This window comes from Pseudomyrmex gracilis, unplaced genomic scaffold, assembly GCF_002006095.1.
Source record: "Pseudomyrmex gracilis isolate BER0280 unplaced genomic scaffold, ASM200609v1 scaffold_157, whole genome shotgun sequence".
Classification (NCBI taxonomy): domain Eukaryota; kingdom Metazoa; phylum Arthropoda; class Insecta; order Hymenoptera; family Formicidae; genus Pseudomyrmex; species Pseudomyrmex gracilis.
The window spans coordinates 71,095-90,806 of NW_018020741.1; the positions used below are offsets into that span (position 1 = coordinate 71,095).

At 33.9% G+C, this 19,712-nt stretch overlaps 3 protein-coding genes across 8 annotated transcripts in view; all 3 read left to right on the top strand.

Annotated features, from left to right (window-relative positions):
* Positions 1–2,287, top strand: part of LOC109857399 (cytochrome P450 4C1-like) — a 6,724-nt gene extending 4,437 nt beyond the window's left edge. The window contains exons 10-12 of the mRNA XM_020433667.1: positions 167–335; positions 760–939; positions 2,121–2,287. Coding sequence (XP_020289256.1) covers positions 167–335; positions 760–939; positions 2,121–2,287 — 516 coding nt within the window. The remainder of the gene's footprint in view (positions 1–166; positions 336–759; positions 940–2,120) is intronic.
* A 2,299-nt stretch (positions 2,288–4,586) lies between these two features.
* Positions 4,587–8,946, top strand: LOC109857403. Its single transcript, XM_020433671.1, has 9 exons — positions 4,587–4,799; positions 5,012–6,434; positions 6,652–6,737; positions 6,823–7,015; positions 7,284–7,450; positions 7,520–7,866; positions 7,937–8,049; positions 8,373–8,480; positions 8,588–8,946. Exons 2-9 carry the CDS (start codon positions 5,047–5,049, stop codon positions 8,904–8,906), a joined length of 2,721 nt encoding a protein of 906 aa, XP_020289260.1. The 5' UTR covers positions 4,587–4,799; positions 5,012–5,046; the 3' UTR covers positions 8,907–8,946.
* A 3,213-nt stretch (positions 8,947–12,159) lies between these two features.
* Positions 12,160–19,712, top strand: part of LOC109857404 (ubinuclein-1) — an 11,495-nt gene continuing 3,942 nt past the window's right edge. Inside the window, exons 1-11 of one of the 6 annotated variants that reach the window (XM_020433677.1) lie at positions 12,568–12,779; positions 14,647–14,720; positions 15,305–15,427; positions 15,654–15,755; positions 15,858–16,115; positions 16,207–16,372; positions 16,456–16,888; positions 17,297–17,458; positions 18,164–18,244; positions 18,566–18,601; positions 19,240–19,356. In XM_020433677.1, coding sequence (XP_020289266.1) covers positions 15,401–15,427; positions 15,654–15,755; positions 15,858–16,115; positions 16,207–16,372; positions 16,456–16,888; positions 17,297–17,458; positions 18,164–18,244; positions 18,566–18,601; positions 19,240–19,356 — 1,382 coding nt within the window. In that variant the 5' untranslated portion in view covers positions 12,568–12,779; positions 14,647–14,720; positions 15,305–15,400. The other 5 variants (XM_020433672.1, XM_020433674.1, XM_020433678.1 and 2 more) reach the window with 5 other exon arrangements.

Here is a 19,712-nt window from a genome sequence, read left to right on the forward strand (position 1 = left end):
GATGCACGCTTATTCGCGGATCTTTGTTAATTAAAATCTCAGTAACTATTGCGAATTTAGCAAAATGGTATAGGACTTTTCGACTCAGTTTTATTCCTTCTACCTGCCTACGAGAGATGTTAAACCAATTCTGGGACACCCTGTATATTTAACATTTCTTACACAGGATCGCGTTAGATTGGAAGTTACTAATATGTTCAAAGAGAATGGCGATAAAGTTACCATGTCATCGTTGCAAAACTTATCATATTTAGATAGATGTATAAAGGAAACATTGCGCTTGTACCCAAGTGCACCTATTATAATGAGATTGACAACGGAAGATGTAAAATTACGTGCGTATATTAAGTGAATGTACAATAGAGATTTCTGAACACTTGATTGTGTAAAGAATGTATAATTTATGTATATTTTGTGTCTGTCTGGAAAACTTATTTCAAGTACGTTTATTTTATTATAATGATGAACAGATAGTACGCATGTGTCATATCTTGTTCGTGGAACACAGAAGTGTTTTTCAAACAAGTGTTTGAAAAACACTTCTGAAGAAAATATTATAAACCAGTATTAATTACTTACTATATGAAATTGATGTATGCATGCCGCGTTGTTTTTGTCAAAGATATAATTATTGATTTTATTTGAAAAAAATTTGTACTAGAATACGTAATACACATGTTTTATATTTACTTTAGCAAGTATAACCAGTTTAGTAATTACATTTTAGTGCAGTTTATCACAATGAATTTATTTTTATAGACTCATACACAGTACCTTCTGGGACAAATATATTACTTAATATTTACGCCATGCACCGAGATCCCAAGTTCTGGCCAAATCCAGAACTATTTGATCCAGATCGATTTTTACCAGAGAAGAGTAAAAATTATCATCCTTTTTCTTATTTGCCGTTTAGCGCGGGACCAAGAAATTGCATAGGTAAGACTGCATAATATTATATTTGTGTGTAATTTAGTTAAAGAATACTCTGCATTAAGAAACATATCAAAACCTTATCAAATCATCAAATAAAATACTATCATAGTTTTACCATATTTTTTTTGCTTAATAATTTGTTTTTAGTTTTACATATATTGTAATTTATAATATACAGGATGTTCCATATAAAGTGTTACGAGCTGTTTTCTCAGAATCTAATAAAGATATCAACAAAAATTTTTTTTTAAATTAAATGGCACAGTGAGGCTACTCTTCGTTTTTTTAGAAAAAACGAAAAAAATATTTTTTCTCCTTCTTTTTGCTTGCCTAATGTTTCTCATTGTAACAAATTTTTTGCAATAATTCCGCAACTATGTACAATAAAAAAATAGTTCAAGTAAATGTTATTTAACAATTAAGAAAATCTTTTTAAGGCTCTGAAGTTTTCCAAACCAAGTGATAAATATGGTCACTAAGAGCCTGGTTTCCAGGATGTTGTGCGGAAACGCGTGCGTATAGATATATATACGTATACGTATATATGTATAATTGTTCAACATGTAAATTTTTACACGTGAATTTTTGAATTGAAATTCAATTCTTAAAAATCATATAGGATGCTAATTTTTCGACGGCCCGGAAAGCCGGAGATTCCAGGTTCGACTCCTGGCTGAGGAGTTTTTTTCGCAATATTTTAAAAATTAATTAGGGGGGTATTCGGGATCTCTCATACATGAGATGCAAAATTAGCATCCTATATGATTTTTAAGAATTGAATTTTAATTCAAAAATTCACGTGTAAAAATTTACATGTTGAACAATTATACATATGTATATACGTATACGTATATATATCTATACGCACATTTCCGCACAACATCCTGGAAACCAGGCTCTTATTGACCATATTTATTACTTAAATGTTACTTAGTTTGATGACAACTATTAAAATAACCAAAAATTAATACCACTTTCCATTTAAAAAATTGTTGGGCGGCTCCCTTTCTTTTATAGCATTTGCTTTCAAAAAAATCTGTTATACACTAGAGAAAAGTAGCCTCACTGTGCCATTTAATTAAAAAAAAATTTTTGTTGATATCTTTATTATATTCTAAGGAAATAGCTTGTAACACTTTATTTAGAACACTCTGTATAAACTTTTTTGTTATTACAAATTGCAGGTCAACGTTTTGCACTGTTAGAAATAAAAGCTACACTTGCTTTTTTAATACACAATTTTTACTTAGAGCCTGTGGACTATTTCAAAGATACAGACGTAAAAATGAAAGTGACTCTTTGTCCTACTTATCCAATTCGTATAAGATTTGTTCCGATCGATACAAACTAATAATTCAATAAAAAAACTAAAAAAATTTTTATTTTAACTCTATTTGTCGCATGAAATAGAGTAATATAGATAATTTCTGCTATAATAAAAAACGTGTATAAATATTTCTTAATAGAAGAAATACACGCAGGAATCAAAGGGAAAAAGAAGCACATGTTTTCATTATAACAACATATAGAAAAAGATACATACACGTATATATTTACATATTATAATATATTACATAGTATATTTACAATAATAAAGTAATACAAAACTTACACTATGAGTCACTTATTATCCCATCCAATTGTAAAAAAAAAGTATGTTAATGCGTGATATCTTATAATAGTTGTAATACAGTGTAAAATCAGTTTCCACTATAAATTCTACCTGTATAAGAAACATAAATTGTAATATATATTTTATCAGAGAAGACAAGACAACCAGATACTTATTGTAATATGAATAGTAGTTGTAACGTTTCGCTTCGATTCCAAGTACTCGGGATGGCTCGCCGGGATAGGTAAATGAAAAGTAGCCGCGAACTCGTTTGCAATTGCTTGATAATAAATGTAATTTATTCAAAGAATTTACATCACAAAAGGAAAAGACAAGAAATACACAAATAACTTGCAAAAATACATACACGAAATTATATATATAACAATAAAAATGATGCAGAATATTTTACAATACCTCTCGGTGGAATCTCGCGTTCGTGCGTCGCGGTCGCACGTCTCTGCGTGTTTACTCTCCGGAAGGCTTAATTTCTAGTCCCGAGAGGGCAAGTGTTTCGCCGGGGCGCACTCGACAAAGAAGTCTGTGCTTCTCCCAGCCGTGGCTAGTCGCGTATCTTCGCAATGATAGGCGCGAGGCCCGAGAAAGGGAGACGCACGAAGTCCAAATATGGGCATAGATAGTCGAGCGTCATTATGCGCAGGCGCGTCTACTAAGCGAGTGCGAGCGAGACAAAGCATTGGAAAGAACGCGAGAAAGAGAAATGGCCAAACGTGCTTGAATGTTTACCGCATGCGCACAAAGCAGCTGGAGAGAGAGGCTACTATCAGAGAGAAATCTGAGAGCGGCCATCCTATTGTAATTTTTTACGACGGTTTCAACCGCTGGTTTTAGCCGTATTTCCACAAAAGTGGAACTCAAAGGCCGTTCTCTATGAAACTCAAGTCACAGGTCTCGTGGAACTGATCAATCACGTTGGTCGATTGGCTGATTTGACTCTGCAATTGGTCAATTCCACGAGATCTGCTACTTGCGTTTAATGTAGAACGGCCTTTGAGTTCCACTTTTGTGGAAAGACGGCTAAAACCAGCGGCTGAAACCGTTGTAAAGGGTCGTCTACAATGGAGAGTTGTAGGCCGTAACAGTAAGAAATTGACAAATCACAATCGATTATTCTTCTGTACTTTGTCTGTGATTGGTCAATTTCTTACTGGGTGCGTTCAGACAACTCAACGGTTGAGAAATCATCACTTATGATAGGACTATTCTTCAAAATCTGATTTGGTTCCAAAAGTATGATCCAATCAGAAGTGATTATCTCTCAACCGTTGTGCAACTGTTGAGTTGTCTGAACGCACCCACTATTACGACCTACAACTCTCCATTGTAGACGGCTCTTTACAGTTCAACTATAGGATTTCAATGCTTCTGTTATATTCTGTTATGCTTATGTTAATAAACAGAAATATTAAAATCTTAGGCCCGCATAAACCAGGCCTTACTGACAGTACTAAAAAATCTATATACAGAATGGGGCCTTAAGGCCTGGTTTATGCGAATTGAAGATTTTAATATTTCTGTTTATTAACATAAGCGTAACAGAATATAACAGAAGCATTGAAATCCTATAGTTGAACTGTATTAATTCCGGCATAAATTAACAGTTATTACTCGCATAAACAAGACCAAAACAAGGCCTTATTTGCCAGCATAAACCAGGCCTAAAGAGCCGTCTACAATGGAGAGTTTTAGACTGTAACAGTAATAAATTGACAAATCACAATCGATTATTCTTCTGTACTTTGTCTGTGATTGGTCAATTTCTTACTATTACGGCCTACAACTCTCCATTGTAGACGACCCTTTAAGACGCAAATGTAGGTCGCAAGTAGCAGGTTTTGCGGAGCTCACCAATCACGTTGACCGATTGACTGATTCGATTAATGTGATTGGTCAATTTTGTGAGACCTGCTATCTGCGATCCGCTTCTGCATCTTATAGACAGGCCTTAAAGTTTTTTATTACAGTTGGTAGCAGTGCACAATTTAACGTTGCTAGCAATTTGAAATTGAAGTTTGTTGATCTTTTCTCAAATCTTGATTTTTCTCATCGGTTTTTCTTACCTATCTGCCTATCTGCGAAGAAGAATGGTGTATAATAGATTTTGATGGCTCAGTAAGCTGCTACAAACCAAAGCTACTTACATTATTTTTGTGTTTCTAAACAACTATTTCCGCATTTACATGATATAAAATAAACGTCGTGCAATTTCATGTTCGAGTTGTATCTAAATGTAAGTACATGTTTACGTACACACATACAACGTAATAAAAATTATCTATTACTTGTTTTGTAAAAGAGCATTATGATTATATGTAAACTATATATAAACTATGATTTATATATAAATATATTAACAAAACCAACTTTGAGAAACTCTCTAAGTTTTCAAGAATATTTGTTTATTGTTTTATTGTTTTAACATAAGAGTAACATTTATTTTAGAACTGAAAGAAGATAAGAGAAAGGTTAAAAAAAATATGACATCTCATTGTATAATAGACTCTGTGAGCAATTCGCAAGATTTTACATTGCAACTCTCTGACAGCTCTGCTAATGAAGATACAACTAATCTTGGAGCAAGAAAGAATAAAACTGATGTAATTGTGATCAGTGATTCTAATAGCAGTAGCAGTAGTTTTTCATTTTCCTATGTTAGGAGATTGAAACATTTTCCGGTTGATACAAATACAATAAAACAAAACTATCAACTAAAGAAGAACTCTTTTTTGAGAGACAATGATGAAAATATTGCTACTATACGGCTTGATGGAAGTTTATTTTATACATCCGATGAAACTGACAGCAGCAGCAGTAATATAAAGCATGACAAGAAAGAAAAGAAGAAAAATAAAGCAAACAAATCTGCCACCAAATTGCCACTTGTAGAGCAAAACCCGACACCTAGAGTAATAAAAGAAAGGTCTTATAATGAGAAAATGAATGTTATTAATAATGCTGCACAAATACGGTCCAATATTCTTAGAGAATTAAATATGTCAGTATTACGCAATACTCATCAACGAGATGATACAGTACAAAAGCTTACAAAGCAAGATACTCATAAAATTTTGCAAAATATAAAATCTACACAACTGGTATATAATTCTCCCAGACAGAAAAAAGAAACCAATGTTATAATTGACGAAACTATAAGTACGGATGAAATTCATCCAGCTATATCACCCAAGAATAATAGAAAATCTATATCATCTGATAACAGTGATCCTGATGTTATTCATACAAGTATAAATGAAGTAATTTCTGATTCTAAGCCAGACTTGTCAAGATTTAACATGAAAAGTAAATTATATTTACAAAAACAGGTAGATTTTAGACCTTTGTCTGAAAGAAAGAAAAAACAAATTGTGGAATGGCTTATGACAAATATGACTGATTCTCAAAGTGACAGTACTTTCAGCCATGTGCCTCCAAGTACCAGAAACAGCATAGATTCTGGTAATAGTAGTTTAGAGAGATTGGAAATGAATTATGAAACTCCAAATAACAGAGGAAAAATCAACACGGTGCAGATAGATGAGACGCAATCTGTAAATTCAGAAAACGATTCGTATTCTCCACAACATCAAACTCCACAAAACAAACATGTGATTCAAAACTCCACAATTAACAACTCTGAATTGCATACTCCAGATACAGTAAAACATCTGCCAAAAGCATACACTGAGAAAAAAAACATCCATCCTGCAGAAGTAAATACACCAAAAAATATAGATATAATGGATTGTGCAGATATCTTGGACAAGTTATATGGAGCTTCATGGAGAGACAAAGCTAATGCATTATTACCAGCAACTGAGCCAAGAAAGACATCTCTTCAAACAAATATGGCTGTCCAAACAAAGCGGTGATTCTGGTTTTTAAGCATATGTATATATATATAATGTATATAATATACATATATGTATGTGTTGTTAAAAAATATATATTATTAGAAAATACATATGTATATATTATATTAATTATATATATATTAACAACCTAATAACACACACACACACACATATATATATATTTATGTACATATAATAAAAATACTTTAAAAATTTGTTTTATTATTACAGGAAATTTTTTAGTACCAGAAGACTTAAAGAATTAGTAACAAAGAAAAATTATATAAAAGACTCTGACTCAGATAACTCAATTTCAGGTAAAGATCTATGTCATATAATTTATTAAAATTCTTGCTCTATGCTGTTAATATAAAGTTTCTTTTCGAATATTTTATATTGCAGATCAAAGAGACATCAAATCAGATCGAAGAAAACACATTCAACGTATTCAACGGAAGTACAAAAAACATGATAGTTTTATTAATGATGAATCATCATCAAGTGATACCGAAAGTGTGTACCATACTGCATTGACAAATCCTAGAACTTCTACCAATAGCACGGCATCTAAACCAGTATCAGCTATTGTCAAACGGTATCCTTATATTATAAGACAGTGAATTAAAACACACCCATTTACATTAGGGCAAGGGAAAGAGCGATTTTTCTTTTTCTGCAAAAGAAAAATCGTTTTCTTTTAGCAGGTGTCGATCGTTTGTTGACAATTTGTAATAAACCAATGCATAAAAGAAGAAACGTCTTTTCTTCACGCAACACGCGTATCGATATTCGTCAGTGTAATTGTTATTTGTTTTTATTGACATTGAAATTAATAGAATATTTTTTATTTTGTTGATATACAGAGTTCAGATATTATGCGATACGGATGAAGAAGATGAAGATAATACATTCAATCGTAATGATAAGACTTTGCGCGCAAGAAAATTATCATTTACCGACGACGAGAGTTCTCGAACGAGTGAATTTGATCCTGAAGATTTTGTGCTGCCAAAAATTACAAGCAAAAAGAGTAATGAATATAACAAAATTATTTTTTTTTTTTTAAACTAATGTAAAAGTAAAAAAAAAATGTTTTTAGCTCCCAAGACGCTATTATCCAGGGCAAAAGACAAGTCCGAATTTTCAAAGGAAAAAAATACAAACTATAAGAGCTTCTTAGCATCTTTATCAAATACAGTCCCGATACATAACGCTCATCCGGATGCAAAAATATATAGACTGAATTACATAAATAGCAAAGAGGAATTGTGTAAAAAATTATATAAACTATATAACGAAAAAGTATTCGACAACAAGCTGCCGAGTGACATGTTGATTGAATGGAATGCTCGTATGAGAGGAACTGCCGGGTTTTGTTATAACAAAAAAGTAGTTCGAAGCATCAGCGGTATGACCAAGTCTTCGAGAATTGTATTGGCAACAAAGGTTTGTTTTATTTATTCTTCACATATAGGTAAAAGTATCAAATCGATCAAACGTAATTATGATTTCTTAGATTTTAGATGAACCAGATAGACTAAGAGATACTTTAATTCATGAAATGTGTCATGCTGCAGCTTGGCTGATAAATGATATTTCTGATGGACATGGACCTTATTGGATGGCATGGTACGCAATTATAAAATGATATTTTAAAAATAACCAACGGCTGCGTTCAGCAAAACTCAGCGCTTATAGCAACAAGAGCTTTGCGATTGTTGCTTGTCATTGGCATATACTTTCATATATCAAATAGATTTGCAGGAAGAAGCTAATCAGACAAGAAGACGCGCAAAGCGCTGAGATCTGTTGAACGCAGCCAATAACTCTTGAATATATAATTGAAAAAGTTACTTAAAAATGTATAGCGGTAATAAATACAAGCCGAAATTATTGTACTAATACTCATTATTATTAGCTAAATTTCTATAGAAGTGTTGTTTGCATTATAGGGCTACGAAAGCAATGAAGATATTTCCCGAGTTACCACCAATTCGTCGGTGTCATGATTACAAAATTAAAACCAAGTTTACATATAGATGTACTAGTTGCGGCTACAGGTTAATTATCAATTAATAATTTTATCAATTTATTACACAATTTATTTCTTTTATCTTTACAATCTTTTTTTTGTGTATTACAAAACTATGTTGTGTACATATTGCAGTATTGGAAGGCATTCTAAATCATTAGATACCGAGAAAAGCCGATGCGGTTACTGTTTTGGAAAGTTTGAATTGTTAATCAACAAAAAAACCAAGTCCGGTACTGTACAAATGCAAATGCTGAAGAAAGAACCCTCTGGTTTTGCTCTTTATGTGAAGCAAAATTACAACTTGGTGAAAAAAGAAAAAAGTAACATGAAACACGCTGATGTGATGAAAATTTTAGGTCAGCAATTTTCAGCCATTAAAATAGCAAACAAAAATCATGTAGCTATTCCGAATGATTCACAATCATGTAAAAGTAGTGAGACAGATAGATAAAAAATATTTAAAATATTTATATCGTGTGCATGTGTGTGTGTGTGTGTGTGTGTGTACACACACACACACACATATATATATATATATATATAATACACATACAGATAGTAAAATATTTTTTATAATACAATAGAATATTTTTTAAGATTTTTATATAAATTTTTGATTGTAATGTTAAGAGGATACTGAATAATAGCCAAACTCTATAGAGTTTCTAGAGGTACTTAAATTCTTTAATTAAATGCCTTTATTTTTTTTTTAATTAAAGGCCTTCTCATTTTATTCACTGATTATGGAAATTTTTAGATTTGATAAAGTGTTGGTTTGCAACATCCTCTTAAAAGACTGTCAATTTTATATCTACATTTTGAGATTTCTATATAACACATTTGTTATCTTAATACAATTACAATATAGAAGTGAGACATAAGTGAAAGTACGCACATATAATGTTATATTTTATGAAGACTGATATTTTTTTAATATTGCAGGCAAAAGAACTCAAAAATGAATTTTATAAAAGTTTATATATTTAGGGGACGCGTACTAGATCTCTTTCTTATTATTATTTCAAAAGATGTACAATAGTTTTTATTACTGAATACATTTTTGTGTAAATGGAAACACTTTGTGTATACTTGTTGTTGTATAATTGTGTAAACTTGAACAATATTGAGTGATAAGACTATATCAGAATCGAGACAAAATCAATAGACATAATAAAATATATTTAAATGTATTGTCTTTAAGTATTAAACAATATTGTGTATTAAATATATATATATATATTCTGACTGAGAGTTTACGATCTTATCACATGTATAAAAAAGTTATCGTTATTTTTTAATGTTTGATTCGACGTCATTAGCGTACAGAGGAGTGCACCATATCGTTCCGCTCCAGGGGAAGTATTTCTCAGAAATTTCTCTTCCGACTGTCTCTACTACCGCGCGTCGTTTTCCTTCAATCTCGGGCCGCTGGCGCGGAGATCGAAAAAGTACGGCGCGCGGTAGTAGAAGCAGCCAGAAGAGAAATTTCAGAGAAAAACTTCTCTTGGAGCGGAACGATATGGTGCACCCCTCTGGGGTACGTTCCAGAATCCTACCTTGGTTACTAAAACGATATATTTTGCGTCACGTGTACTATAGTTTTCGGTTACCAAGGTAAGATTTGGAACGTATTCCTGTACGTGTGCAATCGTGGTCAAACGGATGTCACCCAATGCAGCCATTGGCTGCATCCAGCGGGTGTCCTGCGCATAATCGTCCTATCTTCACTGCCCGTTTTTCTCCTCCTATACAGGGTGATTTAGAACAACCCGTTATGCTTGAAAATACATATTTTTGAAATAAATTAACTAAATTCTAAGACAACTTTTTATTTGATAAAAGTTTGTCTGAAGCTTACTTTTTGAGTTATTAATAAAACTAGTTGACTTATCACGAGTCAGATACAAGAGGTAGGCAGGAGCGGCGAAACAGGGGCCTGCGGCCTGTTCTACAATACAGTCGCAAGAAATTGACCAATCACAGATAAATCACAGAAGAATAATCGATTGTGATTGGTCAATTTCTTACGACTTACAGCTTACGACCGTATTGTAGAACAGGCCTAAGACCGTAAGACGTAAGAAAATTGACCAATCAGAAATTTACGTCCGAAAGTGATGGCGACATAGTATGCATTCTGATTGGTCAATTTTCTTACGGCTACGCCTTATGGTATTAAGTGATTTTATGTGTGATAGCCTTAATAAAGGTCCTTCTATACAATGAGATATTAATAATAAATAGAAGTCAGAAGCAAGAAATTGACCAATCACAGTCAAATCACAGAAGAATAATCGATTGTGATTAGTCAATTTCTTGCTTCTGACTTATGATTTATTACTAATATCTTATTGTGTAGAGAAAACCCTTTAACTTTGACCAATGCCACAAAAGTTACTACTGTTTATAATTCAATTATGAACGGGAGTACAAGTTTTCTTAAGAGCCGTCTACAATGGAGAGTTGTAGGCCGTAACAGTAAGAAATTGACAAATCACAATCGATTATTCTTCTGTACTTTGTCTGTGATTGGTCAATTTCTTACTATTACGGCCTACAACTCTCCATTGTAGACGGCTCTTTAAGTAACCAAGGTAGGATTTTAGAACATACCTGCGCACAACAAAAGGTAACCACGCAAAGCGCGCCGGGCTGTTCACAATGCACGCTTAATCGCGAAGTTTTGTTAATTAAGATCTCGGTAACTATTGCGAATTTCGCAAAATGACATAAGACTTTTCGACTCGACTTTTACTCCTGCTCCTACCTACGAGACATGTTACATCAATTGTCGGACACCCTGTATATATAGGGAAAAAATATTAATCGTCAAAATGTGATTGCATTTACAAAGAGTATATTACAAATTATATTATAAACGGTTATATATAAATTATATTAGATTATAAATTATATTAGATATAATTAGAGATAGATTATAAATTATATTAGATAACGGTTATATATAAATTATATTAGAAACATATCGCTACATTCGAGCAATAATATTTATACAACATACAATGATGTAAACAAAACTTTAATTGGCATCGAAAAAATTTCGTAAAATGCGTTTTTTTTCAAAAAAAAAAACTGCTATAAACTTTTGCGCCACTTGAAAGAAGAAAAAATGAACGTTATTTAAATAAACGTTTTATCTATATTTACTGTAATGAACAAGCAATTTTATGCGTCATCCATACGCCGGTACACAAAATTCGGAAAACGAAGATTACAAATTTTCCGGCGCAAAGCTGTTTGTTTCGAATTTGTTTATTTTAATTTTGTGTCGTTTAATATATGACTTTTGCAACATCTTTTTGAAACGGCTGTTTGATCACCGTATGATAACGTGCGAGATAAGTTATAATGATTAATTTCAACTATGTTTTATAATTTCATTCTCTCCGTTTCGAGTTGTCATCACAACTGCCAACCAGGGTACCGATTGTGTATTTATGCGAAGTAGTGAAAATTACAAAAGTGAGAAAATTTACTAAAATATATCTGTGATTTTATTAGTCGACAACCAGTAAACATTCTCACTTTTGTCATTTTCACTACTTCGCATAAATATACACAACATCGGTACCCAGATACGAATGCTCGATGATCCGCATCCGATGCGTACGTCGTTGCACAAAATGTGCGGCGGCAGCGTCGCGACGCGTAAGTGGCGCGCTCTAAAAACAGTCGGGCCAAAGATGGCGACGTGTGAACGGCGGCGTCCGCGCGATGTTTAGTTAGGGGATAGAGAGAGTGAGAGAGGGTACGATGTTGCCGCGGTCGCAGTATCCGCAGTGTTTCCGTAATCTGCGTTAGGCTCAGTGCAAATGTAGGAATGTCAGAGGCGAAACGGGTACCCCTGCAGACCCTGGAGTTCCCGGAGTCTCTGGGCCATGCGACGAAGAAGGAGAAAAAGGGAAACGGCAAGCAGCTCGCGCCCTCCTTCCGCTTCACGCTCACCCTGCCGGAATCAAACGAGAAGACATGCCCCGAGTTCAACTATGCACAACTCCTCAAGACGGCCGAAGTAAGTTTGTTCTGTTACGGTTGAAAAAAAAAAAAAACGTTTTTTGTGTTTCTGTCGCCGCGCACAAGATGAAGAAACAAAAGACCCAGCGTATGTCAAAGACTCTCCCCGCGGGTCTGAACACGCGGGTCGTGCGGGAGGAAGAGAGAGGATCCCTCGTGTGCCCGCGCGTCGATCGGTCGTTTTCGTGTCGTGTGTGTGTGCGTGTGTGTGTGTGAGTGAGTGAGTGAGTGAACGCGAGGCGTGAAGGAATTTTGCAACGTTTGACGAAACGTCCCCGACTTCGACAAGGTGGCCATCGGTTGGAATCGGTTGCCGCGACTGTCACGCGGCTCGTTTCGCGCGACATCTCCGCGTGCTTCAAACCGCGTTTGATCTCCGCTCGCGTGTGGATCTCTAGATAATAAATATTGTACACACCTTGTATTCCGTACACGTCCTCTCGGCGCCCGTATTCGATTTTCGGGCGAAAACACAGTTTTTTGATCGATTGATAAAAGTCTCTCTTTTCGCCGCGAATGTCGAATTCGCTCGCTGTCAACGTCATCATCGTCGTTCTATGCGGGGAGAGAGAGCCCAACATATGCACACGCGCTGTCACGAGGCTGGAAACGCGCGTCCGGTTTTTGGATCTCGAAGACACTTCTCCTCCTCTCACGATGTTTGCGTGTTTCTCTTCTTCGTCTCGCAGTTTCTTTGGTGGAATCGTAAAACGTCTTTGCGGGAGTTGCCATTGCGCGACAACACCGTCCGGCATTGCATCTCTTATCGTCTTTTTCTTTTTTTTTTTTTGTATTTCTGTCTTCGTTCTCCTCGAGAAACAAGGACAAAAGAGAAGGAGAGAGAGAGAGAGAGAGAGAGAGAGAGAGAAGTGAGAGAAAGAAAGATAATGACGGCGATGCCTTGTTCGTGTGTGCAGTGTGTTTGTCTATGCTGGTCTATTTCGCAAACCATGTATATTCCCTTAGACGGGCTTGTCCGTACATGCGAGAGAGAGAGAGAGAGAGAGAGAGAGAGAAAAAAAAAAGATGTACCAGAGAAAGTGCGACAGGATAGAGCGAAGAAACGAGGGAGAGGGAAAAAGGAGACACATGCGTGCGACAGGGGATAAACGTGTCGCGTCGAGTCTCTTATTTCACACGCGTGAGAGCATGTGCGGGCTCTCCTTTCTGAATTGTAGATCGATGCACCGGAGGAGACTCGTGACCGCCAGCACGTATTCAGTGCGTCGCCCGAGACATATGTCACGCTTGCTCCCTCTTCTTTCTCTCTCTTTTTCTCTCTCTCTCTCTCTCTCTTTCTCTTTCTCTCTCTCCGTGTATTGTGGAACAACGACGAGACAAAAACAAAAATTCCAAAATTCCAAAATTCAAAATGTATCTCATTTTTTGATAACGAATAATTAACAGCAAGATCCATTTTTTTTTTTTTTAATCAAAAACGATAAACACATATTTGTATAAAAACTAATATTATATATGTTATTTATATAATGTCATGTATATGTGAATTAAATATATATCACACGTTTCTACATATGTAATTAGATATAGTTTACGAAACACGTTATATGTGTATTGATATATACAGTAGTATTATTTGAAGTAAATATAAAACTAAAACAATTACAAAAACGTAAAAAAACGCGTAAGTAATAGAAAATTATTTTTTATCGATAATTTTATTCTCTTGCTACTTTGTTTTGGTTGCGCGCACGTGTTTCGAAAAATGGTTGCAAAACACCGACGAATCACATGCCACGGAATAGCGAGGCGCGCAGTTTGAAATTTTTCAATGTAAAAAAAAAAAAAAATTAGCCAATTGTCTACCCCTTAACAAATATATCTTATTGCAAAATTTTTATATTTACCATTTGCAAGAGCACAAAAAATTTTTATATTTACAATTACGAAATTAAATAAGTTTTTTTATTGTGCTTTTTATCTCTCAAGCTTTTTATCTAATCTTGAATAACGATTAAGTTCTACATATGCGTACAGGTATATGCAATCGCAAATTCGATAAACATGTGACTCGCTTTATAATCACATACACACACGCCCTCTCTCTCTTTCTCTCTCTCTTCTATTAGTTTTTGTTTTTTAACAATTTATTTTTTTTCTATATCTGCCAATTGTTAAAAACTTTTTTTTTTCAGACAAGTTTAGCATTTTTTCAAGCGCGGGAAGCGGAAAGTGAAAGTATAATGAGTAACTCGTGCAATTATTGATTGTAAATAAATTAATTAATTTATCTATGATGTAAGTCTATTTTAAAAGTGATCCGACACTTGCATTAAGAGTGCAATCGTTTCGATTATCAACATCGCTAGCAGGATCAATCACTCGATTTAGCGTCTCTATGCCGGGAGAATAGGAGACTGTAAGAGGTAGTTCTCGCGCCTATACCTCTCAAACGCTACGCAAAACGAAAGAGCGCGAAAGTGCAAGGACGACAGTCTTTCTTTCTCGCTCTCTTTCTTTCGCCGCAATATGCGCTCCTGATATCGGTGAACACGTCGAGTGAACGTGTCTTCTCAGAGTCAAATCTTTTCTCTCATCACAGAGAAAGTTTTTTACTATATATAATTTTTTCTTCTATTCGATTTTTTCTTCATTGTTTCAAATAATTTTTTACACACGTAATTTATTTATAAATACGTATCGCAAAGTAGTGTTTGATAACATTGTGAAAAAGCTCAGGTTTAAAGAAATAAAAAATGTTAAAATTTTTTAAACCAGTTTTTAATTTTTATCAAAAAAACATGCGAACAAATTAAATAAAGATGTTAAAACGTTTGTTTAATTTTTCTACAGAAAAAACGAAGGAAAGAACAAAAGAGAAGCGATGAGAATGCGACCAACGGACTGGACCCGTTCGATGATGATGATGACGAGGATAAGCTTAGAGACATGGCAAGACGATTTGAGGCAAAATATGTATGTTCAATTTGTATATAACGAGCAATATATATATAAATCAATATATAATGTAAAAAAATATTAATATTTACTTTCGCAAATGTCATTAATTATTAATTGTTAGCTTTATCGAGGTAACAATCAATAATTGTTTGATTTTATCACGATAACAGTCAATAATTAACGAAATTTGCAAAAATAAATATTAATATTTTTTATATTATATATATATATATTGCTTTAGGGAACATCTACCATGGGAAGAAAAAGACACAAGTACGAGGAGTACGTGGATTTGGGCGCGGGATATGACGAAAACGACTCCTTCATCGACAATACCGACGCTGTATGTGTGCAAAGCTAATTAACATTTTTATATAAAATATAAAAAGAAAAAGATACGATTTTTTTTCTAATGTAATTTTTCTCATATTTTTTTTTTCTATAGTACGATGAAATTGTACCCGAAGAGATGACCACAGCACACGGGGGTTTCTATATTAATTGCGGAGCCCTTGAATTCAGAGCATCCGACAGACATTCGTTAGTTCACAACAATAATAACAACAATAGCGACGACGAAGAGAGTAGCGAAAGCAGCGAGGAAGATACCGAGGACGTAGATAGTCCCAAACGGGAAGACAAGCGAATTATTAGCTCATCGGATGACGATGAGACGGAAGATAATACTGACAACTTATCAAAAGTAATTTGTCATAGTGATGTCAATACGCGATATGTTGTTAGTTTGAGCCTAATAAAACAAATAATGCGATGATTTTTTTTTTTTTTTACAGAGACGAAAAATAGAAGAAGGTAGTGAGAAAAAAGAGAATACTAAGAAAAGAAAAAAACCATCACAAAATCATCAGACGCAAGATGCGCAGCAGAATTCTCAGCAAGAACTTGATCTTTTGAGACGGAAAGAGAGAAGTGAGACAACAGATGCCGAAGGTGGTACAGGTAATGATTCTTGTTGTATTACTCTTTGATTAAAAAAAAAATCCTTTTTGGTTTCAATTTGTAGAACGATCTTGTAATTTTAGCTTCAGAAGATCAAGAAGAAAAGAAAAAGTCTGATAAACCGGAAAAAAATAAAGTAAATGAGAAGAAGTTCGATATTAAGAAGTTTGAAAAGAAATCGTCCAACAGCAATGGATACGACGCAAAGAAAATGGATCTCAAAAGATTGGGCAGTAAAGACAGCAACATTGATGACGCGATAGAAAGTGTCGTTAATGCGGCCAGAGGAGTTGAGGATGACTCGAGTCGCGACACAACGGATTCGGGAAAATCACGCGCTTGTATGTTTGCCGGTGAATCTGACGGAGAGGAGACCGAGAACAAAGAAGCATCGTTGCCTGAAAATCTTCCCGAAGATGTTAAGGAAATAGTGATTAAATTAAAAGTTCAAGCAGAAAACAACAAGGACAGCAAGAGTAAATTTTTCAACAGCACGGTGAACGATATACTTTTCAAGTGAGTTTTTATGTTATATAAACTTTTATAATTCATTAATAAAATATATGTATTAACCCCTTAACCCTACAATGACGGGCAGAGCCCGCGTACGATGGTCGGGCCAAACGTAAATATTACGGGCATAGCCCGCGTACGGTGATCGGGCCAGAAGTGAATATTACGTGGAATATTTGATATGCAATTACAGCCTGATGCAATAATTGTTTATTACAAAATGTTTATTTTTATACAAAAATCCAAAATACAAAATTAGTAATCTGTAACGGTATGATATAGTTCAAAGCATTCCTGTTGTTCGCGGCCCAACATCTTCGAATCTAAATCGTAGGTTAAGGGGTTAAGCGCAAAATAATGAAAAAAAAAAAAAAAAAATTTGCTAACATTCATTTCGCTTTTATATTATAGTTTAGAAAAGAAACTTCGGATGTTGAACTCGCCCAGCATAAGATTGCAAACTTATGGTCATCTAGTGCCCTTTTTGCCTTGTAGCAAAATGACTCTTCTTAGCAGAGCGAAAAAGCTTTACCTGAAAGACGCCGAGTACAGAGTGAACGAACCGATGCAAAAGTAATAAATTGATCTCTTAGCAACTATACATGTACAAAGTCTCGAATATATACAGGGTGTCTAAAAAATTTTGAATACATAGCCGAAGATATGGATTGGATCAATCTGAAGAGTCATTTACTATTTTGTGTATAAAAAATTTACAATATTTATTGGGTTATTAATTAATAAATAAGCCAATGAGAGCGCGTAGAAAGTGGTGATCCATTCTGTAGGCGTATGATTTTTAGTTGTTTCACTTGTTTCTTTAGATTCATGCAATGTTTTAACAGCGAGGGGCGAAGCAAACGAGCGCAAACAGCGTGTGACACAGCTTTTTGCGATCACAGTTGATTTTCATGGCAATACAACTGAGAATTTACATATACCTATCTACAGAGACTTATCTACTGGACCGTCGCTTTTTACTCACTCATTGGCTCACGTTAATTAATAGCTCAACAAATATTGTAAATTTTGCAAAAAAGTAAATTGTTTTTTCTGTGTTCAGATTAATTTAACTCTTCATACTCCGCTGTCAAAAGTAAATTTGTTTTTTTTTTTCTGTTCAAATTAATTCAACTCTTCATACTTCTCTGTCAAAAGTTTTTAGACATCTTGCATAAATAGATAAATAGATAAATAACAAATTTTATATATTATATAAACTTTTTATCTTATACGTATTTGATAGTTTTGATTTTAACTAAATTTGTTACATTACAGATTAAAAACTCTTATCGATAATGTCATGCCATCGGTAATGGACAAATATCTGAAGGAGTGTCAGAAAGTTGCTGATGAAAAGTAAGTAATTTTTATTTTATTTCAGATATATTAGCAGTTTAGTATATTTTGACTTTTATTCCAGATTTTTGCAGCAATTATACACTATTTTTACTTTAATAACAGATTTTTATTAATAATAATAAAAAAAAAAAAAAAAAAAATTCGTTATGTAATATATACTATATGTATTGAAAACTGTTGGGCATGTAACTAAAAATAGATATGCAGTTAAAAAAAACTTCACTTTGCCAGAGTTAGTATATACATATATAATTATAAGTTTTATAGTTCGTATAATTTCGTGAAAGTAAACTCATTGTAATTTTTTTTATTTCTCAGTCCTCAATTATACTGGGAGATATATCGGTACTGTTGGTAAGGTGCCCCTCGTTTTTAAGAGGAAACCCTTTCTATTCTCGCCTCTCCGTCTGCTCTCTTTCTCTCTTTTATCTTTCTCATTGTTTGGTTGCCTTTTTTTTATCTCTTTTCCCCTTTTTAATCTATTCATGCTTTACATGCTTTTGCTCTCTCAATTGTTACAAACATTCATTCGATCAATTCTGTTTACATATTTGAAAGCGTTTTTGTTCACGTACGAGAAGACATTTTCGTTGTTTAGTGATCATTGTACTTTATCGATCATTGTTGAGAAAGCAGAGGAAGATACGGGGCTTTTTATCATCAGTATCAATATTTAGTTTCATCACTAGCATCATCTTTTTGTATCGAGCAAAAAAAAAAAAAAAAAAAAAAAAAAAAAAAAAAAAAAAAAAAAAAAAAAAAAAAAAAAAAAAAAAAAAACCTGCATTTGACCTGAGACACAATTCGACGATTTAGGCGAAATTTGTTTAAATATCATGTTAGTGTGTCAAAAAAGAGAGAGAAGATGAAGATCGAGGAATTCTGTCGCAAAACAAATGCTGATCATCATTCTTTGTCATCGCGAAATCATGAATTTCGTAATCATGAATATAAGTATTATCCGAGTGTAATACTCGACTGGACGATTTCAGGGGATTCGAAGGATCTACCGCGGATGCGGAAAGCAGCGACGAAGAAGACGGTTCCTCCAAAAATACAGAAAAGCCGAAAATACCACGAAAACGATTTCCTTGGACTGACGAAACCAAGTGAGTTCTTAATATATTTTAGTATAAATGTTCACGTGTGTGTCGTGTTTTATATGTATATATACAGGATGTCCCAGAATTGGTGTAACATCTTTCTTAGACAGGTAGAAGGATTAAAACTGAGTCGAAGAGTCTTATACCATTTTGCTAGATTCGCAATAATTACCGAGATCTTAATTAATACACTGAGAAAAAAAAGTTGTTGAAGCAACAAAATAGTATTTGATTCAACTATATGCAGCTGTCACGGGCTGTCAATGAAATATTGATTAATGTAAAGAAGATATCATGTTTCAATAGATATAATAATTAGATTATACCGAAAGACAATTTATATATATATATATATATATATA

Coding starts and splice junctions, on each gene's coding strand:
- LOC109857403 (XM_020433671.1), top strand. CDS start 5,047: ATGACATCTCATTGTATAATAGACTCTGTGAGCAATTCGCAAGATTTT. Junction 7,016..7,283: donor GTATCAGCTATTGTCAAACG/GTATCCTTATAT, acceptor GTTGATATACAG/AGTTCAGATATTATGCGATA. Junction 7,867..7,936: donor GAATTGTATTGGCAACAAAG/GTTTGTTTTATT, acceptor ATGATTTCTTAG/ATTTTAGATGAACCAGATAG.